The 24,700-nt window shown below is 55.5% G+C and overlaps 8 protein-coding genes across 8 annotated transcripts; 3 read left to right on the top strand and 5 right to left on the bottom strand.

The window, feature by feature from the left end:
* Positions 1-180: 180 nt before the first annotated feature.
* Positions 181-1,731, bottom strand: UNG1 (uracil-DNA glycosylase; the record flags this gene model as incomplete). The annotated part of the gene is made up of 8 exons (XM_076677361.1): positions 181-248; positions 320-407; positions 470-496; positions 565-796; positions 873-978; positions 1,043-1,140; positions 1,204-1,270; positions 1,332-1,731. The coding sequence occupies 8 exons, from the start codon at positions 1,729-1,731 to the stop codon at positions 181-183; spliced, it is 1,086 nt and encodes a 361-aa protein (XP_076535447.1).
* A 302-nt stretch (positions 1,732-2,033) lies between these two features.
* On the bottom strand, positions 2,034-4,025 carry JCM15063_004700 (DHHC family palmitoyltransferase; the record flags this gene model as incomplete). The annotated part of the gene is made up of 6 exons (XM_076677360.1): positions 2,034-2,256; positions 2,329-2,736; positions 2,815-3,044; positions 3,115-3,216; positions 3,279-3,632; positions 3,738-4,025. The coding sequence occupies 6 exons, from the start codon at positions 4,023-4,025 to the stop codon at positions 2,034-2,036; spliced, it is 1,605 nt and encodes a 534-aa protein (XP_076535446.1).
* A 571-nt stretch (positions 4,026-4,596) lies between these two features.
* Positions 4,597-5,046, bottom strand: JCM15063_004699 (uncharacterized protein; the record flags this gene model as incomplete). Its single annotated transcript, XM_076677359.1, has 3 exons — positions 4,597-4,731; positions 4,817-4,872; positions 4,950-5,046. The coding sequence occupies 3 exons, from the start codon at positions 5,044-5,046 to the stop codon at positions 4,597-4,599; spliced, it is 288 nt and encodes a 95-aa protein (XP_076535445.1).
* A 107-nt stretch (positions 5,047-5,153) lies between these two features.
* On the top strand, positions 5,154-8,156 carry GEM1 (ERMES complex Ca(2+)-binding regulatory GTPase GEM1; the record flags this gene model as incomplete). The annotated part of the gene is made up of 12 exons (XM_076677358.1): positions 5,154-5,227; positions 5,302-5,408; positions 5,487-5,552; positions 5,627-5,776; positions 5,848-5,885; positions 5,954-6,405; positions 6,470-6,712; positions 6,785-7,268; positions 7,342-7,473; positions 7,544-7,636; positions 7,685-7,809; positions 7,919-8,156. 12 exons carry the CDS (start codon positions 5,154-5,156, stop codon positions 8,154-8,156), a joined length of 2,202 nt encoding a protein of 733 aa, XP_076535444.1.
* Positions 8,157-9,334: 1,178 nt separating this feature from the next.
* JCM15063_004697 (uncharacterized protein) lies at positions 9,335-11,215 on the top strand (the record flags this gene model as incomplete). The annotated part of the gene is made up of 1 exon (XM_076677357.1): positions 9,335-11,215. The coding sequence occupies one exon, from the start codon at positions 9,335-9,337 to the stop codon at positions 11,213-11,215; it is 1,881 nt and encodes a 626-aa protein (XP_076535443.1).
* A 523-nt stretch (positions 11,216-11,738) lies between these two features.
* On the bottom strand, positions 11,739-13,446 carry JCM15063_004696 (DUF6534 domain-containing protein; the record flags this gene model as incomplete). Its single annotated transcript, XM_076677356.1, has 8 exons — positions 11,739-11,916; positions 12,002-12,281; positions 12,351-12,379; positions 12,444-12,659; positions 12,737-12,960; positions 13,045-13,259; positions 13,327-13,359; positions 13,434-13,446. The coding sequence occupies 8 exons, from the start codon at positions 13,444-13,446 to the stop codon at positions 11,739-11,741; spliced, it is 1,188 nt and encodes a 395-aa protein (XP_076535442.1).
* Positions 13,447-15,285: 1,839 nt separating this feature from the next.
* On the top strand, positions 15,286-20,098 carry JCM15063_004695 (uncharacterized protein; the record flags this gene model as incomplete). The annotated part of the gene is made up of 5 exons (XM_076677355.1): positions 15,286-17,363; positions 17,423-18,727; positions 18,798-19,263; positions 19,332-19,910; positions 19,976-20,098. 5 exons carry the CDS (start codon positions 15,286-15,288, stop codon positions 20,096-20,098), a joined length of 4,551 nt encoding a protein of 1,516 aa, XP_076535441.1.
* A 229-nt stretch (positions 20,099-20,327) lies between these two features.
* On the bottom strand, positions 20,328-24,036 carry JCM15063_004694 (uncharacterized protein; the record flags this gene model as incomplete). Its single annotated transcript, XM_076677354.1, has 19 exons — positions 20,328-20,512; positions 20,578-20,674; positions 20,752-20,852; positions 20,919-21,001; positions 21,063-21,130; positions 21,187-21,291; positions 21,361-21,424; positions 21,483-21,530; positions 21,597-21,708; positions 21,773-21,808; positions 21,874-22,063; positions 22,137-22,264; positions 22,327-22,439; positions 22,502-22,637; positions 22,700-22,875; positions 22,943-23,108; positions 23,168-23,278; positions 23,341-23,460; positions 23,526-24,036. The coding sequence occupies 19 exons, from the start codon at positions 24,034-24,036 to the stop codon at positions 20,328-20,330; spliced, it is 2,550 nt and encodes an 849-aa protein (XP_076535440.1).
* Between the last annotated feature and the right edge of the window lie 664 nt (positions 24,037-24,700).

Raw genomic sequence — 24,700 nt, 5'->3', positions numbered from 1 at the left:
GCCTCCACCTCGGCAGCACCGTGCAAGCCTATGGCAGATCACGAAAGTGCGAACTTCGGGCGCGATCGTATCCCTAAACATCATACGTTCTCTCAGCACGCTTGTAGCGAGAGCGACTGTATGTATACAATGTCCAGAGCGTGATCGAGCTTGATTAGCAGGGTCTATGTCCCAATTCGCTTAGTTCTTCTTTTCCTGTTCCGTCTCCTCTTCGATTTCGATCTTTGTCCAGTTGATCTTTGCTTCCGCTAGAACAGCAAGGAGAACGTATCAACAAGAGGCTGACGTGTAAGCTGCTAGGCCCGGAGAATCGACTCACGACCGTATTTCGTTTCAAGCCATTCATTGGCTTTCCGGAAATGACCGTTTCCAAAGAAACCTCGGCGCGCAGACAGAGGTGATGGGTGCTTGACGACAAGTAGGAGATCAATAATCGCTAGGTTCGGAGAAGGGGCTGAAGATGACCTACCGGACTTGTAAGGATTAAGTGCTTTTTCTAAGGTCCGCAAAAGGCTGTTAGTCGGTCATCAAGCATGGTGGTGGAATCTTATCGGTATTTGGTACTTTGTCCATCTTGGCGACTCGCTTTGCGGCCCAGGCGCCCCATGCGAACACAACGACTCCTTCGCCCTCCTTGCCAACTTCGCCACTCCCGCCGTACTTGTCAACGAGGTCGACGAGCTTGTCTGTAAAAGTTTCCCACCCTTTGCCAGAGTGCGCGCCCGCTTGATGGGGTTTGACGGTCAACGAGGTATTGAGTAGCAGGACTCCCGAGCGAGCGAGCGAAGTCAGAGAACTAGAGTTTCAATGTGATCCTCAGCTCAGGGATACAGCTTTGCGTTGGCACTGCAGAAAGCGCATCAAGTACGTACCCGTGCTTGGGAATCTCAAACGATGGATACTCCTCCTTGATCTCCTTGTAAATGTTGCGCAGAGAAGGAGGGATTTTGACTCCGGGACGAACAGAGAAGCACAAGCCTGCAACGCGAATAGAGAACGTGAGAACAGGCGAGGTTGACGCAAGATATCGATACCAACTGACCATGAGCTTGATCTGGGCGGGGGAACGAACGATAGTCAGTGCAAGGAGTATCGGAGAAACGATGCGAAACGACTGAACCATCATTATGGTACGGATCTCTGGCAGAACACGGCGGTTTCAGTGACACGTGACTGATGGAGTTGGAGGGAATACCGACTGACTGGCCTAGAATGACAACTTTGACGTTCTCGAGAGGGGTATACCGGGACCAAGAGTACACATCGCGGGCTAAGATTGTTTACAGAGCTCGTCAGCGCGGAAAGTTGTGGCAGAACATAGCAAGGCGCACCTGGAGGAAACACGGTTAGTTTCCCTTTCTGATCTTTGTCCTGCGTGCCTCGCAGCCCTTCCTTCCACAGGAAGGCTTTGAGCTCTCGAAAGTAGGGCTTTCTGATTTCATCCTTGAGCAGCGACAGCCACGAGCGGTCTAGAGTTTCGCATTCGAGCCGCAGCAAGTCGGCTTCGGTCGGATCCGATCCGGCAGTCGACAGCGAGGCCTTGTATGCGTCGAGTGAGAAAGATGGCGCACTAGCCGCAGCGGCGGACATGGGCGGGGCAGCAGCCGAGAGTACAGTGGTCGCAGTTTGGGAGCGAGGTGGAGAAGCTGGCGAAGACAGTCGGGGCTTCTTTGCTACAGGACTCGAAGGCACCTTGAGTGCCTCTGCGAGCGTCAGTTGGCGCTTCGACATGTTAGCTGTCGAAAGTCGAGCGAGTGCGAGATTGAAAAGATACGCTGCGTCATCAGTGACCCTGTCTTTGCGATATCGCTTTGACCGGCTTCAGTTGGGGCTTTAGAGTCTGTCTCGTAGCAAGCGTCCCTGTCTGAGATCGATTGTAGGAATTCCTAGCCATCCACATACTGACGCTAGAACTTAACCCACGCAGCAATCCAGAAATCTAGGTTCTCCCAGGCATGTACCGCATCCAAAAAGGTTCCTCAGATGCGAGGCGAGGGTGGGAATGATTGCTTGCGGCAAATAGAAGTCAATGTTCAAGCCCGTCGCAGTGGCCGATCATCGTCCTGGTCACTCGTCGAATCTTCCGTTTCGTCTCCCATGCTTCCCTCCCTCGTCAACCCAGTTTCGAATCGCCTGCCTCTTTGTTCTCCTCGTGCACGCTCATCTGCTTCAACCTCGGCCCAAACTTCTTCACACACCATTTCGAGCTTCCTGAGGTTGTCGAGATTGATTGGGAACGCATGACCATCTCCAGCCCTGTAAATCGACCACTGCTTCTCAGCTGCAGCTCGGATCAAGACTGACTGATGCAGATGGTGCAAAACTTACGGTGTACCCCAAGGCATGATCCATTCCAACCACCTCGAAGTAGTTTGCGTTGTTTCTCCTGATCCCACTGTCAATGTCGAACGATCTCTCCTGTCTTGCCCGTCTTCGTTCGCTCGGTTCCTGCTTTCATTGTCTCCAGTACTTGTAAAGATCTCGACCAAATTTCGCTTCCACCCGAGATCGTACACGTTGAACCTCCGCTTCGCTCGACTCAATTTCAGCTTCTGTTTCGGAGTTAGGCGCGTCGACAACTGCTGTAATACTTGAGCTCGACTCGGGTATGGACGGGGAGGACCACCAGGGTATGCAGGGTGAGATGCATGTTGACGAGCAAAGGCTTCAATCAGGTGAGCAGGGGGTAGAGTCGAGAGAAACGTTGTTGGAGATTCCATCGCTTCGATCGTTGTACTAGTTCAAAAATCGAGCGAGATGCCATCAGTGTGGGGGGGACAAGGTCCTCCTGTAACAGATTACGGGCGAGCTCACCGATTGTTTGCAGCGAGATAGAGATGGTACAGCCCGAACAGCCCGACGGCTGAACCAAAGATGATCCCCAACAAGGCAGCAAGCGCCCAGGAGATGGGCGCCATCTCGAATCCCGAAGGCTCGTTCGAAGTGTAGTTGACGAGAGAGTAGAAACACACTGCCGAGATGTAGATTCCCAGCGCGCCGACGTACATGAGGAACTGCAAGAAGAATTTGTAGTTGGCGAATCCCTAACCGAATGTCATGTTCACCGTGAGCAGGCGCATCATAGCTTGAAGCTTGAAAGGAGGTGAGACTCACGACACATCCGCCTCCCAGCCATGGGCAGTGATGGTCCATCTTCAGCACGCATCTTTGACAAGTCGAGCAGTGATGCGCTCTGTCGGGTTTGAGGATGTTGCACTGGTTGGAACGACCTTTTGGTGAGCTCTAGATACAGGTGCTAAAGATGACGAAAGTCTTACCTTCCGACAGAAGCGCTTCGTGCCATCGCTCTTGACCTGCATCGTCTTTCTCCCGAGCCGACTCCGCTTGCCTTCTGCGGTTCCATTTGCCCCGAGCAACAATGCCTCGTCCTCCCTAGCATCTCCCTCATCTTCGTCGTCTTGACCTTGTGCGTCGTGTAGCTCTAATCGAGTCGCGGTCGCAACCATCTCTTCCTCATCCTTGGCCAATCCCTCGACAGTTTCGACATAATTTGCTGCCCGCGTCGAGTAACACTTCCACAAACTGCCTCCGCACCCGTACAGCAACCACGCATAAGTCGCAACGACCGCGAATGCCTTGAGACGCTCGGCTTTTGCGCACCAGAGATAATCCTGTACCAGATACTCTCGTCAGTATGGGTCGAGCTGCAGTAACGGGTACGAGCGAGAAGAAAAAAGGAGAGCGAAAAGGAAGCAATCGCCAAAAGATGGACTTACGAACGCGAGAGCGTACACAACCGTGTAGAACGAGAACCCGAGGAGAGTGTAGATGAAACCCAAAGGAGTCGCAGCGAGGGTACGATAGCACAGTGACCTCGGCTTTCTCGTACTACGCGCCAACGTCGTCGTCATCGGTGAGCGAGACGAGAGGAGCGACAACGAAGAGGGGGAATGATCGATCGGCGGGAGTGACGTTCCCGCTGGACGGGACGACAGGCCAGGCGGAGACGGAGGGAAGGTCAGGAGGGGGCCAGCAGCGGCTCGAGCCTGTCCCTGGGGGAGCATGGTGGGTTCGCACGCGACCGCGGCGAAGTGAAGCCGAGGAGGCGGTGTCGGCGTCCGAACACTGCGAGAGGGGGCCGAGCGCGGCGGAAGAGCGGCTAAAGTCGATCCGTCAATTGCTACCTGTGAGTCAGATCGACGTCATTCAGGCAGACGGGAGGCGGGATACGACAGCGAGGTTGGTGAGGCGTTCGAAGCGCAGAGGGCTGCGCGTCATGTCAAGCGGCCGCGGCACCAGCACACGATCCGATAATGTATTCTCTAACCTCGACCAGGCACCACTGCAGTCTAGCTCACAAAGGGGATGGGGATGGCAGAGTAGATCCCGCCGCGCGCCTCTCGAACTCCGCCAAGTCTCAAACGGAAGAGTGCAGCTATCAAGCTGCACTCTTCGACTCGGCATATGCATTGCTCGAGAGCATCTCGAGACAGATGCTTCGAAGCGAACAATCGTCTGGACGAAGAGAGTGAAACAGTTGCGAAATGCAGAACAAAGTTTAAACATACAACATGATGCGCAAAGCGTAGTCTTCCCAGCTCCTCTATCCTGTCATGAGTGTGTGACAACTGCACATCACTTTTTGCCGCTCTCCTCCTTGGCCTTCTTTTCGGCCTCGCCCACGGGACGCATGATGGTCAATTTGCCATGCGCGAGTGCGCTTGCGGCGATACCCTTCTCGATGCTCGCGGCGTGCGACGAAGTGTTACGCTGGAGAAACGACCAACAGAGTTAGCCAGACTGTACAAGCCGCAAAGGAGACAGCGATCAGGGAAAGAGGCGGTGAATCGCTCACTCGGTGCACGACCTCCTTTTGGACCAAGACTGCCTTCTTGGGTGGGATCGCACGGGCTATTTAGCACGAGTACCGCCACTGATCAGTAGGATGCGCGAGAGGCTGAGCGAGATGGGTAGAAGCAGGGGCTCACCGCCTTTTTTCGGATCCTTGGGCTGTTGCTTCTTCTGCGTGCTCGACTTGGTCTTGTGCGCGTTGGCAGGTGGCTTGAGCTTCGATCCTTGGGGCATAGTATCGTTCTCGTGGGTGGGCTTGTGAAGGATGGAACGAGAGCGGTTGATCGCCGGATCAATCGCGACACTTTCTAAACCCGCTGTCATTCAACCCTCAGCTCGCAATGCGAGACGTGCGCGTGTGTCTCGTCGGCGATGAAGGCGTTGGCAAGTCGACCATCATCTCGTCTTTAATCAAGTCAGTCCTTCGCGCTCTCTCTCCCCGCGCCGACCCGTTCGCTCACCGCGGTAGCTCTCGCTCGCCCCCTGCAGGGAGTCGTTTGTCAGATTGGCTCCGAGGACCGTCCTGCCCGAGGTCACGATCCCTCCGAGCGTCACTCCAGGCCACGATGTCACCACTCTCATCATCGACACCTCGCGTGCGTCTCTCCCCTTTTCCCCCGTCTCCCTCTTCTGTATCCGAGTAGCCTTGTAGCTTATCCCTGCCCCGGATTCAGCTCGACCGCAGGATCGGAACCACCTCGTCAACGAAATCCGCAAAGCTCATGTCGTCGCAATCGTCTGTTCGTTTCAAGTCTCTTGCCTCGCTTGACGCTCGTTACCATGCCCTGATTCCGCTACTGGCCCACTGCCATAGATGCTATCGACAATCCCACAACGTTTGATCGCGTACCGACTTACTGGCTCCCGACAATTCGCAGCTTGGGCGTCAACGTACCCGTCATTCTCATCGGCAACAAGATTGATCTCCGCGATGGCGTCGTCACACACCAAGCTCTTGAAGACGGTGAGGCTACACAGAAGCTGTGCTCGCATCTCATGCACGAATTCCAGTCGCTGACAAAGGTCAAATTACAGAGATCGTGCCAATCATGCAAGAGTACAAAGAGGTCGAGGTACGCAGCCGCCTCTCGTTTGAGCGCGCCAGATCCTCGTGACTGACCCAGGCTTTACACGTATTCAGACATGCGTAGAGTGCTCTGCGTTGCTGCCACTCAACGTCTCGGAAGTCTTCTTCTTCGCCCAAAACGCTGTTCTGCATCCCACCGCGCCGCTGTACGACACACGATCCCACACGCTCAAACCGGCCTGCATCTCCGCCTTGTCGCGCATCTTCCGGCTCATCGACACAGACAAGGACGGCTTGCTGTCTTCCGACGAGCTGAACGATTTCCAGACGCTCGTGTTCGACGCACCTCTGCAGACCCGCGAGCTCGAAGGGGTACGCGAAGTCGTCGAGTCGATGACGAACGGCAGTGGGATCGAGGGAGAGTCGGGTGGGATCAACGAGGAAGGGTGGCTCGCACTGCACACCTTTTTCGTACAGAAAGGTCGGCTCGAAACAACGTGGAAGGCGCTGAGGTGCTTCGGATACGGCGAGGACCTCATGCTGAGGGAAGAGTTCCTGCATCCTCGGTACGTGCTTCTGACCCTCTTGTACTTGGACGGAGGTTAATCGACGTTATCTTGCGCCGCACAGCTTCGATATCCCCTCGGATTGCACGTGTGAACTCTCGCCGAAAGGTTACCAGTTCTTCACAGACATTTTCGAGTCGTACGATCAAGATCGAGACGGCGCATTGTCTCCGAGTGAGCTCGACAACCTGTTCGAGACGAGTCCCGGCAACCCATGGCGCGATGGAGCGAATGGAGGGAACGAAGAAATCACGGTCACGACGAGTAAAGGGGAAGTAACCCTCCAGGGCTGGTTGGCTCAGTGGTCGTGAGTTACTTTCGAGCGACCCTTTTCCCGCGAAGCCAGCATCTGAGGATTCTCTGCTCGACCTCTTTACAGGATGACCACCTTGCTGAACCCGACTCTCACGCTCTCGTACCTCGCATACCTCGGATATCCGCACTCGTCCTTGTCGCGCCAACCCCACATCACCAACACCATGACGCCTCCACTTGCCTCGACTTCCTCTTCGTCCCAATCCTCATTCCCCTTTTCCACGTCGCCCGCATCGTCAAAACTGCTTCCATCGACCTCGGCGTTGCAGATCACGAAACCGCGGAGACCGTCTCGGCGCAAGCCGAACGTCAGTGTCGAACGCAACTGCTTCCTCGCGTACGTGTTGGGCGCGAGCGGTAGTGGCAAGACGAGCCTCTTGCGCGCGTTCATCGGGAAAGGGTTCAACGAAGACGAAGGGGATCAATTCGCACGAAGGAGGATCGGGGGCAACAGTGTCATCACCGGTGACAAAGGAGACAGCCTGCGAGGGAAGGGCAAAAGTGTCGTCAACTGTGTTGAGGAAGGAGGGGGAGAACGGTATCTAGTCGCAAGTCTCCCTCTCCCCTCTCATCCGAGGAATAACCCTGGAGATGAATCTAACAACTTGCGGGCATGTCCAGCTGCAAGAGTTTGGGTCGACGTACGAGTCGGAAGTCTTGAGGAACAAGAAGAAACTCGAACTCGCGGATGTTTTGATCTTTGTGTATGATTCAAGCGATACCAACAGTTTCAGCTACATCTCGAATCTGCGGGTATGACGATCTCGCTAAACTCGCCGCGGGGAGAACTCTGAAACTGACCTGAAATTGCCTTCTGTTACAGCAACAATACAAACTTGACGATATCCCATCGTTATTCGTCGCTACGAAATCAGACCTGGACCTAGCACAACAAGTCCGTACACGTTTGCTTCAGGTCAAAATCGATGAGACTGACGCGCTTCTTCTCGTTTCTTGTCTTCAGCGACACGAGGTGCAGCCAGATACGTACTGTCGCAAACTGCAGATTCGAGTGCCCGTCTCGGTCTCGGTCAAACGTGGCGAGCTGGCAGAACTGTTCCACACCATCGTTCGAATCGCTATTCATCCGTAAGTTCCGCAAAGTCAAGAAAGATCGGGCTTTAGCTCTGCCGAGATCTACCATTTATCTTTCGACTTTTCTGATTTTTTGCTGCGACACTTTCGTGGGATAATGCAGGATGTCTTCGATCCCTTATGCGCCCTCTCGAACGTCGTCGACAATTCTCGGTCTGTCGTCGTCAAACCCATTGAGCCTGGTCCTGACGACTGGCGCGACGGTCGGTGTGGTCGCGGTCGGACTCATGTGGTGGCTGCGAAGCAACTCAACTTCGACTCTCGGTGGACCTGGGACAAGCGGACTCGGGATCGGAGGCGGAGGTCGGGGAGGGCTGTGGAATTGGTTCTCGAGGAGGTGAAAACTCGTACAGAGAGAACATGTTTTTTTTCTAATTCGGTACCATCAACCCTGTTGCAGTCGATAATCGTGCTCATCTTGTTGACCTTTCTATGTGACGGTCAGAAGGTTTCGAAGGATCTACTGCAGCGCGAGATTGCGCTTGAGCCCCGCTGATAAAAGCGATGGCAAGATACTCTGCCTCGCGCTTTTGGGTTGTTGCAGAAGCTCACAAAATTAGGCAGGCAGAGAGGGGATGATCAAGCTAAGCACATTGCGCCGAGAAGCTGTAGCTTAACGTTCGCCTTTACTGCGCAAGATCTGCAGTGCCGCGGCAGCGTGAGAAGAACGTTGTGAACTGCTTATGGCGATCTCGCAGTGTTTCAGATGTACCCACGCGAGCGCCGCAACGAGGCTTGAGGTCGACTTGCCAGAAGCGGCAAACGGAAAACGCGGTCCAGGCGAGCATTTTCCAAGCCGAAACATTATCGGGCTTGCCTTTTCAACTTTGCCGGTTTCGCTCAAACCTGCCCATCCCGAACTCGATGGCAAAGGTATGCAGCAATCAGACAAAGGCCGTGCGGAACGCCGGCCCAAGGCTTTCTGCTCCTCCACAACTCGGCGCCAACTCGTGAGACGGACCAGCCCACTGGACGCCCTCCAACCTGCCCACTCGCCGAAACGCCTGCTAGCCCGCCGACTGCGCAACTGAGCCACCTTTCGCCGGCTATCAAGAGACTGTTCTGTCCGCATCGAGTTCATTCCGAGTTGGACCAGGACGCCAAGTTCAAACACAGCGTCTCCATTTCGACGCAGTCCTGCGCTTGAAGTCAACAAACCACTCGAAACCCGTACAAACCACGGCGCACATTCCACAGGTGCGTTGGCCATTCTTGTCCTGCCTCCAGGTCTCAATCCCTGGCTGCTCCTCCTCTGCCATCGAACTGTGCTGCCCGATCAAAGGCGCACCACCTGTCCCGAGGGAAGCTCGCGTGCTGACTTGTCCCTCGCCTCTGCTCGATTCGCACCATGCTGTCGACCATGGAACAGATCGCAGAGGAAGCAGAACCAGCTCTCTCGCTCCAGCCAGAACAAAACACCAGCCTGCGAACGTACGTACCGTGTTCGCGTCTCTCAAGCCCCCCTTGGCCACAGTTGTTGACGACGTCTCGCGCGCACAGTCTCCTCTCGACGATCAAGATGAGCGACGAGTCGTTCGCAGCAATCGATGCCATGCTCAACCACGAAGTCCACCTCGTCACTTCACTCTCTGCAGAGAACGCTCGCCTGCGCGCCCTCATCGAGCTTGAGCAAACACCTGCATCAGCGCCAACGCCCGCCTCGCTCGCATCAGACTCGAGCGACCAAGTCGACCTGAAAGCGCTCCTGGCCGAACTCGAGGCGACCCGACTGCGTCAAGCCGAGATGGCACGCGAGCTGTCAGAGCTGCGCCTCGCTCAAACTTCCGAGGTGTCGTTCGCGAAGGAGGACCAGTCGAATGAGGTCGCACTCTTGCGCGCGTCTCTCGCGAACCTCGCCGAGCAACTCGAAACGGAGAAGCATCGCGTGACCGAGATCGAGGCCAAGCGGAAAGAGGAGGAGGACAAGGTGGCCATCTTGCGCTCAAAGGTCGAGGATTCGCGACGCGCCTTGATGCGCCTGCAAGGAGAGTCGACCAAGCGAGCCTCGATCGACGCCTCGAACAACCTCAATCAAGGCTTCTCCTTCCCGACCCGTCGCTCTTCGTTCCTCGAACCCAACCCTCGTCGCCGATCCTCCCTCGGTCTCTCTGCCATCTCGGGCTCGCCTTCGCTCGGCGAGTCGATCACGGTCGGCCTCGGACTCGGCGTCGAGCAACAGTCTCCATCGTCCTTCGCGGCCAAGTCGTCTTCGGCAACGCCTCTCGCTCGCTTCGCCCACCGTCGTGGTTCGGCGAGCCTCTCTCAGGTTGCCGACGATGAAGATCGAACCGCGCGTCTCCGGGACCTTCGCCTCGGAGTCATCTCGACCAAGATCAGCAGTCGCCGCAACTCGGCCATCTCGGGAGTGCCCGACTTTCTCGCACCCGAAGACTTTGCCCTGAACCTATCGAACCGCATCACAGGAGGAGGAATTACCTCGCGTCGGAACCGAGGGTCTGTGTGCGAGTCCGAGGCAGATTTCCCTGACGATTTAGAGTCGGGTCCGCCTTCTGCTGGTCTGAGACTTAGGGGTCGACGAGAATCGACCGCTGTGTTTGAGCAAAGCAGCCGTCGATCATCTGGCAGCGAGGCCGCTTTCTCGGTGACGAGCGATTTCACCGGTGGTACGGTCGAAGATCTCAAGCTGCAGCTCGAAGGGCTGCGCATTCAACTTGCCGAGTCTGAAGAAGGGCGCCGTGCGAGTGAACTTTGCCTCCAAGCCTTGAAGGAGTTCATCTCGAAATCGGATGCCAATTCTGAAGCTGTGTCTTTGCCCCCGCTACCCTCGGATTCAAAGATGGATGCTCCCGATACCACGATAGCCTCGCGATTCGGTTCGAGTTCGTCTCTGCCCCGGTGGTCGATCCCTCGTCTCTCGATCGGTTCCCGTCGAGAGTCGGTACAATCGAACGCTTCGAGCACTTCGCCAGACAAGCGACGAACTTCTATCTCTTCCAACTTGTCCACCTCGACCCTAGCACAGCACGACAAGGTCCCATCTTCTTCTCTACCTTCCTTTGGCGGCTTTTCCTTTTCGGCGCTCGTGTCAAGGTCGACAGCCACATCGGTCTCGGGCGACACGTCGCCGACTGCACCCGCTTGCGCGCTCTTCCCTTCGTCACCACGAGAGTCCGACACTTTCTCTGTCGATCCTGTCAGCGTTGCAAATTCGGATCACGAGCAAGACGATGCCATGTCGACCGCGCCCTCACTCGTCGAAGATCTCTCGTCGTCTCCTGCTTCGTCCCGAGCATCTTCCCCAAGTCCACGCACGAGCGATGTTGGACTCGTCGTCGCCGACATCGACCAAGACTCGCTCGTGACGGATGCAGCTCGATTGACGATCGATGTCGAGAAACCTGCCAACATCCTCGTCACTCCCACTGCTCTCGCGCTTTGAGGAAGGAAAAGGAAAATCTTCCCTCTGTTTTTGCCGGTTCCGATCCCCAGAATCCGCTCTTTTGTCTACCACTAATTTCGGACTTTTCACTTTTGTTCGTTTTTTCTTCCTGATACCCTTGCCTTTGTTCTCCCTCGCGCCTTCTCATCTTCCCGGGGGATATTCTTTTGTGGGTTGTACCGAGTCTGTTTGCAAATTTTCATCAAGACAATGAACAGATAGATAGTCATGCTTTTTAAAACTCTTGACGAGACGCTTCTCGACAGGAGAGTCACAAAGTCCTTTAGGGACTCCCTGAGTGATTTTTGAACAGTGCGAATTGGTGCGTGTCACTATATCACTAGCTTGCATGAGCAGGAAGGAAAAAAAGACAAGATAATATTCGAAGCGAACCATGCGCAAAATGAGTGATGAAACATCGAAGAAAAAGAACCATTATCTCCCCACTTGACGAACCTATGAACAAGATGCCTATGCTAGAGATACAGAGAAACGAAACAAGAAGTTCCCGGGAAGCAACCTCCTAGACCAGGTTGTCTTGATGGCGAGAGGCGGAAGAACTACTTTCGGGAGACCTCTCGAGTGCAGCGATCAAGTCGATCCCGTTCGAAGGCAAAGATCGAGAGTCTTCATCGATCGTGTCTTTCTCGTCGATCGAGTTCGAGGGCGGATAGGCCGAGTGATCAGTCGTAACTGTCGAGCTGCGAAAATAAAGCCACAACACAGCACGAATCCTGTTAGTCGGATACCGATGAGCTACAGAGGATGTCAGAACTCGAAGCTCACTGTGTCGTGACTTTGACTCCTTCGGCTACAGTGGACGGAATCGCCCTCGCCTGGTAAAAGATGGCCGGGTTGCAATCCTCGGCTCCAAAGCCAAGCATCGTCTTCTTCTCAAAGTCAGGGCCTTGAACATGTGCGGTCGTGTGGCTCGAAGAGTATCCGACAGAGCTAGTACCGCTGTCGGCGCCTGCCGAGCGGGCGGACGGAGGAAGTGGTCGAGATCGCTCGTGCTGAAAGCGTCCACCTCCGGTCAGGTACCGTTCGAGATCGGCACGAGCGTTCACTAGTAACAGCAAGCCGAAACGAAAGATTAGATCTGGTCAAAGTAGGGAGAGTCGACAACGTGACTTACGCGAGACGAGCAGGGAGTTGAAGTAGAGTCTGTGCGGGAGAAGACCAGTCAGCCCATGTTTTCTGCAACGCTGCTATATTGTGGCGGACTGACCGAATGAGTGTCAGATTAACCGCAACATGCCAGCTGGTGGTCAGCGTCGAAAACAAGACAGCATCGATCACGGCGACCGCAGCCGTCAAGGAGTTTGTGCTGATGCAAAGTTCGATCAAGCGGTTCAAGATCGAGTTTGTCTGCAAGAGACCGGTCTTGGATTTGTTGAGATAGTAAACGAGAGACACCGTGATGATGACGTCGGCAAGAGCGGCACTGTGAGAACGGGGAGGTGTATCAGCGTCGCTGCGGGTCTGTTACTTCTTCCGACAACCCTTGTCAAGTGAACGTACAGACTGAGCCATGCTGCGACACCATACGTGTACTCTTGGAAGCGCGAAAAGTATTGCAGGATGAAGATCTGGGCGGTTGCGCCAACGGAGAAGCCAAGCGAGACGAGGGCGAGGGTGCAGATGATGATGGGCACGAGCATTCGTCGCTTTCCAACGACGTAGACTCGGTACGCATAGAAGAATTGGCAGACGCAAGCTGCAATGCCGGTCATGGCGGGATCGACCTACAAGGAGCAAGCGAAGATGTATGAGATACGACCGGTCTATCTCGACCTGTGCAGGCCGTCGAGAGCAAACGAAGAGCTTACGGCAAACGACCACGGACTCGTGGCAAGGTGGGCAACGTCGCCGTAATGGGTGACAGTCCAGTCGTACACCGTGTAAAGCGAGATCATGCTATGACTCCAGTCAAGGACACACATGAACACGACGAGCCACCAGTACAGACGTCGATCATTTGGAAACAGAGTGAAGTAGGTGTAGGCTTGGACCGAGGTGACTCCGAGGAGAAAGGTCGAGAACGCTGAGGTGGCAAAAGCTCAATCAGTACGCGTTTCAACGCGGTCGCGCGACATAACACTGTAGTATACCTGTGCCGATGACGAAGCATCCGATACTGCCATCTGAGGACGAAGCGGAGACAGCATGAGCGCGTGTGATCAGGCGTGAAGACCATGAGCAGCAGGAGAAAGCTTACCAAAAACTCCCATGGCGAAAACAGGCGCGACAAATCAGGTGGGCAAAGTGAAAGAGCGGGAAAGTTGTGCAAGAGCGAGGAAGGCGGTTATGTCGCGATGAGAGATGGCAGAGAGATGAGAAAGAGAAGACAACGAGAGTAGAGGTGGTTGTCTTCAGGAGAAGCGGTCCGGGAGGGATCGAAGGTGTTCCTTCGTCTATGAGCAGGAGCAGAGTGCCGTATCTCGAGGCTTCTGTGGCAGTAAGGAAGCTAAAAAGTATCGATGAGAGGGGGAGGAGGGTTGCAGGAATGCGAAGGTTCCTTCGCAGAGGGCTTCAGTCGGTGCGGGAGCGAGAGCCTTCCGGCGCCAGTGTTCGTGCGACTGCAGTTGATGGCACGGCAGGAGTGTACTGCTACCACCAGCGCGACCTCGGCAAGGGCGAACAAGCGGAAGACTGAGAGTGGTCCATTCCCGGGCCGAGAGAGACTTGACGAGAGAGCAAGAGTCGAAGGCCTGGACAGCGGAGAGACGCAGCAGTTGAGCATGCATGAATCTCTCTCCCATCGCATCCGACAAGTTCAGAAAGAGGTCGCGTCCTGCAAGTCCACGGAGGTTCTCGCCCTGCTATTGGCGATCATGACATTGCGCAGGAATCGCGCGAGAAAAAAGCTTGGATCCCACAGGATCTCTCTGCTCGCGATTGCAGAATGCTCACAAGAGCGCACCCAGATCTCATGCGAATTCACAAAGAGACAATGATGCGGGAACCATTGGTTCCCAGAACTCAATTTGGTGCAGCTCGGACGTCCGCGTAGCAGAGCTCGACGGCGACGTCACGCTCAGCGCGAGCTCCGGATGTCAGCATATAGCTGAGCAATGAGAACACTTTCGAGACCATCAGCGAGCATGAGCCTGAGTATAAGCTATAAGTTGCTATAAGTTGTAGCTGATTGTGCACCTATTATGACTGCTTCACGCCGCAGACTGCGCATGTCATAGCAACGCTAGCTAAGACCTTGGAGCGTCGTCCAGATCAAGCTAAGGAAGAGCGTTTCCACTAGAAGACTCACCAGCTGCAGACCAAAGCGTAATTTCCGGCGAGTGAGATCTACAGCAAAGATCTCAAGAGCAATCTTCAGCTTCTCGTCAATGTAAGTCTCGACTGCACGAGACCCAACACATGCGCGACAAGCTCTGAAGAGAATTCGAAAGCCGCCAACTTTGAGGGGCTCAGCTGGCGAGCATCTCATTGTGATAGCGGAGCAGCTTCGCTTTGAGCAGACAAGGGCAGTGTCCGCCACATCGCCTGTTCTTCTTGTTGGCGGAATTCCCGCTGTTGCGGAGGGCACTGCTTGTTATGGAGGACATTCCGTGAGCGGAGTTTCCGCCCTCGTCGCTCCTTGTCGGAGCGGGATCGGCTCGGATGCGGCGCGCAGTCATCGGTGGACGATACAAGGCATTTCAAGGAGGATTAGCTGAGGTCGGAGTAAAGCAGTCGATGAATCGAGAGATGTAGTCTGAGACTCTGCGCGCGCCCGTTTGTTTAGACCCCGCGTTGCATTCATACGCAGCACCATATCCTCAGTACCACCATCCAACGACGACGTCCGTCTCGGTCAACTGGACCCGAAACCAGTGAGCGACCAGACTCACGCCGCTGCGAGCTGCGCGCGTTCGCTCGAAACGAGGCCCGCACCGAAACGACACGGAACCAGTCAGTCGCCGTGACGGACTGACGTTTGGAGATCACAGTGGTCTGATCCGTACGCAAGGAGCGACGCGACTAGCCTGCCTGTTCCGGCTGCCGCGAACCTTTCACCGCCTCCTCGGCCCGCAATCAGCTCGGCGCTCTCTTCCAGGACGGTTGATACCATGTCGCAGCAGCAAGAGCAACGGCAGCATGCAATTGCCACTCTGAAGCGAGCTGCGTCCAATCGAGAACCACCAGCGCAAGCCTCACCTCCACCGCTTGCTTTCACACGCGGTCGCCCTCGCGCGCTCACAGCCTCCGCACATCGCCATCCGCCGGCTCAAGACGATGACGACACGTCTCTGTTTCACAACACGCCGGGCGAGTCGCCACTGGAACGCAAGGCCTCGCTCCTCGCGCGTCAACTCGCCATGGCCAAGCTGACTGGCACTGCACCTCCGACTCCCCCGCCGACATTCTTCGCCATTGACGAACCGCTACCCACTCTTGAGGACTTGCAGAGGCGAGCGAGAGCAAAACTCGAAAAGGAGACCGGCGTCGGGCTGAGGAGGAACAATACAACCGCGGTCGCTCCCGCAAGTCGCGTTGGACCTTCAAGCGTCTCGCAGATGGCGCCTCCACTGAAACGCAACAACACCGTAGTCGGCACGGGTGTCTCGAATGGGCTCACCGCTGGAACTACGACGGAAGTCATGGAAACTATCCGTCTCGCCCAGTCTCGTCTTCCCTTGCAACCTCAACCTCCGCCTCCGGATGCGGAGCACACGCAGTCGGACGAGCGTAGTGAAGCTCGAGTGAATCTCATGCGAAAATTATCAGCAAGACGACTCGCCAGTCCAGCAAATCCCGGATCGGCACATCGCACGAACGACAGGCTCGAAGTTGTCGGCAGGATCGGCCGCGCCAGACCTCGCAGTGGAAGCGTTGGCGGGATGCAATGGGAACTTGCCGATGCCCCGATTGCGACGGACCAGAATCCTATTGGTAACGTCAAGGCGGCAGCTTCGGCCCTTCCGACTCAAACGGGTGGCATGTTCGGCGCAGGTGCCCGCGCTGCTCGGCAGGAGACAACCGGAATGGGCATTGAAATGAACTCGAGCGTGACGACGTACTCGAGTCAGGCCGCGACAGCATTGCCGGGCTCTTTCGACGCCGGGCCCGATTCTATAGAGGTATCGACCGACGAAAGCGAACGTTCGGAAGAAGACCGGAACGTCTGGCAAGTCGAGCCAGACTTACAGACCCCCGTCTTGATTACTCCTGCCGATCGCTTGCGGCCCGATTCCGAGGTCGAACAGATCCGAGATTCGAGAGAGCACTTCCCGATGACAATTCAAACGACTTCGATGCAATCTTCGCCGCACCCATCTTTCCGCTCTTTCGCTTCCAACTATTCGAGCGAGAGAACCCCTCAAGCCTCGTGGGCTCCGGCTTTCTTCGGCGAATCTTCTACGGCTGCACAATTGGCGAGCCCATCGTCCGCGACCACGATCCAGGAAGCACGCTTCGCAAACCCACCACCATCGTACCTGGTCGATGAGGCCATCTCGCCCAATTCGTCCCCCAGCTACCCGAACCCCGACTGGCCGACATATGCCAACGGTCAACATCGCAGGTCTATGCATTCGTCGGCGCGCGAAACTTCCGATGCTCAGCTCGAGCCTACAACAGCGCTGTCCTCTGTTTCGATCAGCCCTTCCGCGTCGCAGTCCTCGATATCGTCGACTTCTTCTGTCCCTTCATTCGAGTTGCGAGCGCATCAGCATAGTAACGGACGCACCCAAAGACCGATCCCAACTTTTGGCATTGCAGCGGTCGAAACACCCTCTTCTGGGTTCTTCGGCGCTGGAGTCGGAGCAGGTCACGATCGCAAACGAGGCAGCAGCGCGAGCTCAAGTTTGGCCATGCTGGAAGCGAGCAGGAGGATGCGAGAGCGAGGCTCTGACGCTACTCAATTGCATCTCGGCTCGATCAACATGTCGGACTTCGAGCGGAACAGGTTAGGCAGCGTCGTAAGCTCAATTGGCAGTACGGGAAGTGGCAGTCCGAGCGGGACGTCCCTTGACAAGACCGTGTCGAGACCCGACGAGGACGAAATGGAAAACCTGCACGACTCGGGCGCAGAGGATCGAAGGCCTCTGAGCGGTCACAGGATGAACAGCAACCTCTCCCCTCCCGAGGAGGGTTACCAATTCCCGAGCACTTCCAAAGATGACATGCCAGCGCAGAGCAAACCGTTGTAAGCTATCTACCAGACTCGGCACACATGGCAACGAGCTCATTCATCGTGCCTGTCAGATCGGGTCGACCAAACCCGGAAAGCGAAGTCGCCTCTGAGACTTCGGCGAGATTGCGCAAACCGCTAGGCTTTACCTTCAACCTTCCTTTCCAGCCCTCGCCGTTCCACCTCGCCCCCACGGACTCCAAGACCTTGCCCGATCCGATCTCGCCCAGAGCCGTCGTACCCGATCCATTCTCGCATCTGAGCTTCCCAGCTCTCGCTACAGCCGAGATTGGGGACGAGCGCGTTAACGAGGCTTCAAGCGCGAGCCCCTCTTCGGCTGAGCGGTCTCCGCCTGCCGCACGCTCAATAGTCAAATCACCCTCTGCAGAATCCGAAGCGTCTTCTTTCGGAGGAAACTCCAGCTACCATTCCCCAACGCTGATGCAGCGCGATTTTTCCTCGACGTCCTCCTCTTCACAGTCGATGCACTTTCACCTGCACTCACCTCGCGTCTCTTCAGTGCCTGCCGATCAGCTTCCAGCGAATCGGATTCTCGTCAAGCTCGACTCGGTACTGGGAACGAGCTCCACCAACTCCGCCTCGGCCGAAACTTCGATGCTCGACGCTCCCCCTCGCAAGCTTCTTCTCAATACTTCTGCACTACAGGTTGTCAACGCAAACACGGTCAAAGATCGATACCTCTTCCTCTTCACCGATCTGTTGATCATCGCCAAGCCGCTCATCCTCGCGCATCCTCTCACCGGCGAGCCAATTCCGCCGACGCTCGACAATCAGTTCCTCGTGAAGAGTGTCGTTGATCTCAAGGACCTCAAGCTATCGGCGGCTGAGAGCGCGGCTGAGGAAACTGGCGGATCATCGAGCGGAGGCAGCAGCAAGAAGCGCCATCCACTTCTCCTGGCATTCGTTGACCGCTTCGCCAACGAGCCCTCGCGAGCGATCGCTTCGCTTGTGCAGAAAGGAGGTCTCACGAACGACGGCCCAACCATCTCGAACCTGCTCTTCAAAAACACCGACCTGAATCGCAACCAACTTGGAGCGTATCTCGCCAGTCCCAACCACCGTCACGTTCTTCGATCCTACATCGAGCGCTTCCGTTTCGGGGGAGTCAGGATTGATGACGCGCTGCGATTATTCCTCATGTCGGTGCGGCTCCCGCCACAGGATCGCAAGGCGGCAGAATACGTACTTGGCGTGCTCGCGAACATCTGGGCGGAGACAAATGTTTCGAGTGGACTCGATCCGAGTCTCGCTTTTAGCTTGATGGTCTCGATCCTCAGGTTGAGTGACGCCTTGCATTCGAACGACGAGAGGGATTCGTCCGAAGGTCCCATTCTGCCAAGCTCCCGAGGAACTCAAAGGTAAGTCTTTCGTCAAATAGAGCCCCATACTTTGTTCGCTAATCACAAGCACACCGTCCCCGCCTGCCAGCTTTTCGGTCGACGAATTCATCCGAAGGTTCAGGGAGCATGACATTCGCATGGTCGTTCCCGAGGATCTGCTCGCACGGATCTATACCTCGATACGTCGCGAACGCATCGAACAAGCCTCGGACAATTCGATCTTCAGCATGACGCCTGATATCGAAGCGACTATCGAACCTGCTAAACTGCCAACTCATCTCACGTATCGGACTCCTTCTGAGGTCTTCACGATTTCGGTGCCTGCTCCAGACACCAAGTTCAGCATCAAGCTCGCTGGACCTGATCTCGAGTTCGATCCTCCTGTGCTCTCGTTTGCGAGAAGTGCCACGCAGAGCTTCCGAGTGACGGGAACTGCCCTGGGAGTGCGCGTCATGGTACTCATCAAGCGCGGAGCGAACGCTCCGAGGTATCAGGGACTGCCACTGAACAAGGCGTTCTCGGTCGAGCGCGCATTCATGCAAAACACCTTTCAGGTGAGGCCCTTATCCTTTTTCGCCGGTTGTTGTCCGAACACGTTTCTGACAAATGCCGATATCAATAGGTTTCGTTCACGAATCATCTCGACGTCAAGCGCAAATACATGTTTTCTGTCTCGGACTCAACAATACGCTCCGAATGGCTTTCGACGTGCCGCGCCCAAATCTCCGACTGCCACAAAGATCGCGCGCCCTCATCTCCAGCCCTTGCTGCGGCGAATGCGGTCTCGACGCAAGTCCTCCGAGACGTATTCCTACCACCGGAAGAGCCTATACAGGTCCCCTCGGCTGCGCCTTCCCCTCGCCCGAACCTCGCTACTCCCCGATTCGGTGCCCCCGTAACTGCCTCTCCTCGCGCTCGACTCGGGACCCCTACTCGCACCGGACGAGGATTTGCCAGGTCCAACTCGATCAGTAAACTTTACGCGTCTCAGTTCAAGCAAGAAGCCGATCTCTCGGAACGGAAACAAAGCCTCATCAACGGACAACTGCGCCCGAGCGGTACCGGCGCTGGTTCCGGACGGGATGATGTGGCCATTCTGGGCGGCAGCGAGTTTGCAAAAACTGGTCACGAGGTCGTCACCACAACTGAGCAGAACTCGCTGTTACCTATGGTGCTCTCGTTCCTCAACTCTGGTCTCGAGGTGCGTTTCGTCCTCACTGCTGATTTCTTGCCAGGCTCTGATCCTCCCTTTGTCTCCCGGAACAGGCTGCACCGCATCCATTGTCACTGCAGGGCTCTGCGTTCCAGCTTCCTCCGCTGCCTCCCTCTTCTGGCTCGGTCGCTCCTTCTTCTGCGTTTCCTCTGGTCGGGTTTCCTTTCCTTCGATGATACCCTTCAAACTTGTGTCGTTTTGCTACTTTTTACCCTTCTTTGCTGTTCCGATTCACCCATAACTTTTGTACGACTCTTTCTTTTTCTTGGACTCTCGCTGATTTCAAAGGGAACCGCTGGCATGCATTGCTTCGTTTTCGAGATGACCTCCTCCACCCTGGTTTATCCAATACTACAACATCGAGAGAGCGAGAGGGCACGCGAGAGCAGCGGAGTCGTTGGGACTTCAGGACTCCATAGCGACGACACCGTTACTGGCAACCTGAGCATCGGCAGTACCGTTTGCCATGGCTGAGTCTTCGGCTTGCGCTGGTTTTGGTGGTGAAGGAGGGAGTCTCGCCCCGACGTATTCCTTGATCTTGGGCATCGAAGCCCGCAAGAGATGCGTTGGACGGGCTTCGTCATCAGAAGCTTCGAACGCGCAATAGCTGTGGTCAGCTGAGCATTTGCAGCAGAACATGTGAAAGATCGCTCACTAGCTCGGAGAATGTTGCCAAACTTCTTGGTGTTCTTACCGGCCTTTCTCGGATCTTCTTGCAAGGGGTGGTCCGAGGGCAGGAGAACAAACGAATTCTTTGACGGCGGCAAACATGGGTCAGCTCTGGGCGGAATGCGACGCAGACGAGGGGTTCAGTAAATAGCCTATTTACCTGTTTGTACCAAGTCCGGTAGTTGCAGCTACTGTCGAGCTCTGGAGGCGGCTCATGACCGAGAACCGAGATACAAGCCTTGACTCGCTGCGATACTGTCCCTGAATGGTGCTTGGCAGGTCAGTACATGCTGCCCTCGTACCAACGCAGTCACTCGGACCCCGTACCTCCTCGTTGTTGCACCATTGTCACGACTGCAGAGCAGCCGACACCAGTACCAAACAAGACGACGTTGCGAGCAGTCGACAAACTATGCTCGCGAGTGTGAAGAGTCAGGCGCGAGCATTACGAGCGATGAAGGCGTGTCGCACCTGACAATCGAATCCCAAACATGAAGCGCTAGCCTCTTCTCCAGCTCGCGGTTGCGGTTGGCATCAGGCTGAAGGAGTCGTCAGGAATGCCATATCGGCTACCCAAGAACAGTGCACCACGTACAGGTTGACCTTTGATTGTCGAGAGATGAGCGAGGAAGTTGACATCGATCACGCCAAAGTCCATATCTCGCAGCGCCCAATCGAGCACTTCCCGACTCGTGTCGAGCTGTTCTCAAGGGGCAATTCGACCGTCAGCAAAAACGAAGTAGTGGCCCGCATGCGCATATTCACTGACGAGCTGTGTCCTTTCCAGATCGACGTCGTAAGTCGAAGCGAAATAAGACGCCTTGATTGAACCGCTATCAAGAGGATCTTGATCAGCTAGCGATAGTGGCCAATAGGCGATATGCGGCTTACAGATCGTGCATGAAGACCAAAAGAGTATCGGCATCGTAGACGTCCTCACTGCATTCGAGACGAAGCGCATCAAAATCTCCGAAACGACCACAGAGGGAATTGGAAATCGCCTACGAGACCAGCACTTGGCTCGAGAATGCCTGTTCAAGGTCGGGTTCGGTAATCTCGAGGCTGAAGAGGCCATATTCATTGTACAGGTCGTAGAGCCGATGTGCTCGCAAAATCTCTGATGGGATCGTGCCGAGTTAGCGCATCGTCGCGTCGCGAAACAGATTGCGCCGGCGACTTACCGGTGAGAGACATAGTTCTGCCAGCCTTCTTGAGCTCTATCAACACGAGATGGGTCAGCTACAAATCGTAGTATGCGGCTGAAGCAAGTTTGCGGACTGACCATCGGCAGTAGCGACAGCGGCACCCATTGATTTCCAGTATGCACTCTGGGTTCGCATGACGTTATACACGGCGTTCGTCGCACTGAGCGAGGCGGGTCCGAGAGACGGGAGGTACGGCGGCTCGTCGCCGACAAGCACTTCGACGCAAGCGTGCGAAGACTTGACTACCGAATCGACATTGTAACCACCCTGTAATTGGTGCGTACCGCCACTCGAACCGATGAGTTTCTGGCCCATCAAAGCAGACTGGAGTAGGGCTCACCTCCAATGCGAGAACGAGTTTGCCACCAGACAAGGCGCTGAGGAGATGGGTCATATGCGCGTATCCTGCAGGAGACACCTTCATCTTGCCAAGTTCGTCACCAGCAGCAGCGTCGTATCCGGCAGAAACTATCGAGAGCGACGAAATTTAGCTCTTGCCCATTGGCGAAGGTAGGGCGAGCGAGACAGACCTAAAACAATGTCGGGCGCAAATTCGTATGCAATCGGCATGACAATCTGTTGGAACGCGTAGATGTAGTCTGCATCTCCCATGCCCATATCCGGGAACGGGATGTTGACCGAGCTATGAAAGGGGAAGCGAGTAAGCGTATCGTCAATAGGCTAGACGCATTTGTTGCAACTCACAATCCTTGGCCTGCACCCGAGCCCACCGACTCCATGGCTCCATAGGTACCTCCAGGGTAGAAACCGTCGGCGTGCCGGTGAAGGGAGATGTATAGGACGTTTGGATCGTCTTCGAACGCCTTCTGCGTGCCGTTACCTGTAATGCGTACAGCGGGTGAGCCTTGTGCAATTCAGTGCCCCGATATTGAGGGTACGTACCATGGTGAACGTCCCAATCGAGAATAAGCACTTTTTGCATCTTGATCTCTTTGCCATTGACGTCTTTCTGAGCTCCCGATGCGTAAACGGTCTGTAGCCACTTGGCTGCAACCGCGACGTTGTTGAAGAAGCAGAAGCCCATGGCTTCTTCGGGTTCGGCATGATGACCGGGCGGGCTGACGACAAGACACCGTGTGAGCTGCGGCCCCGTCGAGCGCGGACGAGATGGGAGAGCCAACGAACCGAACGATAGCGAAACCGTTCCTGATCTGACCTTCGGCAACCGCTCGACACATCTCGATAACTCCACCACAACTGAGCCGGGCCGCGAACGCAGAATCAGGGTTTACATATAGGGACAACCGGTCGAAGAATTCGGTACATGTCTCGAGGTACTCGACAGTTTGAACTGTCTCGACGAGCATGTGAGTACAACATGCCGCGGTGATTGAAACCCGAAACACATACAGCCAGTTGCCCTAACCCGGTCCCAGTGACCCTCGGAATGGACAAGCATAATCTCTTCTCGAACGGCTTCGCGAACAGCAACGCGCTGCATTCGAGAAGTAAGTCCAGCAGCTGTCATGTAGAGAGCTGTGAGCGAGAACACGATGCGTTGAACGTCCGAGACGCTGACTTGCCGTCGAGTTTCTGAAAGACTCCAATGATTCGGGACGGCTGTTCGGGATGCGGATCATCGGTTCCAACCGTACTCTTCGGCAGAGGCTTGTGGAGGGTCATTCGAGCGGAATAGCAAAAGCCTAGAGTATAAATCACGTGAAGAGCTGCTTGGGTAGCAAGAATACTGTCTGAACGAATTACTCACCACTTGGCACCCGTCCGAGCCCCATCTTTTTCAGCTCTGCCACCGACAGTTTTGACACTTCCTCCTCGTGCACGACTCCAGGACTCCTGACTTCCTCAGGTCTCATTTTGGCTTCCTCGACGGCATCGATGATCCTGCGAATGGGCGGGTTGGCGTTCAATCCTGCTCCTAGTACGATCGTCGGTTCAGTGTAGGGAGGTGGAGCCGTGTAGGGTTTCGGATTGGCAATGGCGGCCGCTTTGGACGGGATCGACGAGAACCCGCTGAGCGGAGCAGCGAGAGGGTTCTGTTCCGGGAACGGCGCGAACTTGGACGGTCCAGCTTCGACAGGTACTGCAGGAGCTTCAAGTGATTTCAGGAGAGCTTCAGTGGCCGACATGTTTACGACCGGCGCCGCGGTGGAGGTCGCGACGGGTTGAGTTACGGCGGGCGTGCCTTCCGTCTGCGTTGCCGTTTCAGTCGACTCTTGGGTCGCAGCCATCGCCTGCGTGAGCGGCTGAGACTCGTCCATCGTGGCGCTCAGAGAACCGAGGATGAAAAGGGAAAACAAGCTGATCTGCAGCACCAAATACGAGACAACTTCTCAAGTCGACATCTAGCGATTCCTCAGCAGGTTACAAGTCCAGCAGAATACACGATTGTCTGCATGTTCTCGCCTATGCGCGCCTACAGGGGATAGGCAAATGGGACATCGATCTCGATGCGGGTGATTTACTTTCCACGGATTCTTCCACAGTTTCAGCAGGCCTGCCCACACCCTTCCCAGAGGTTCATACACAGTGGCAGATAGTCGATTTTTCTGGCAAAGAAATGAGCAGTTCTGTCAGATTGAAGTTCCGGAAGACGCGACTTAGGAAGGTCAAGTTTCGACACTGCAGCCAACCGCTCCGTCAACGTTCAGTCTGCCGCCATCTCTCCTTCCAGTTCTGCTTTCGAGGGATACTTCGGAATCTATGCGATTACTTGTCACAAACATGTTGTCCCTGGACTCCGTCGAAGATCCGCCACGGTCCGACCTCCTCTTCAACCGTATCCTTTGTGTGCTTGCTTTGCCCTTTGCCAGATCTTCGCTCGCGCCACAGCCTCTTTGGTCATCCACCGCGTCCGCACAAACGGACCGACTTTAAGGTGTTGAAACATTCGGATCGCAGCAATTGTCAAGCGATTGATTTCAC

The sequence above is a fragment of the Sporobolomyces koalae genome, assembly GCF_050403365.1.
Source record: "Sporobolomyces koalae JCM15063 DNA, S_koalae_JCM15063T_v1_ctg8, whole genome shotgun sequence".
NCBI classification, from domain to species: domain Eukaryota; kingdom Fungi; phylum Basidiomycota; class Microbotryomycetes; order Sporidiobolales; family Sporidiobolaceae; genus Sporobolomyces; species Sporobolomyces koalae.
The sequence above is the reverse complement of the archived record's forward strand: the minus strand, read 5'-3'. Positions and strand labels throughout refer to the sequence as shown.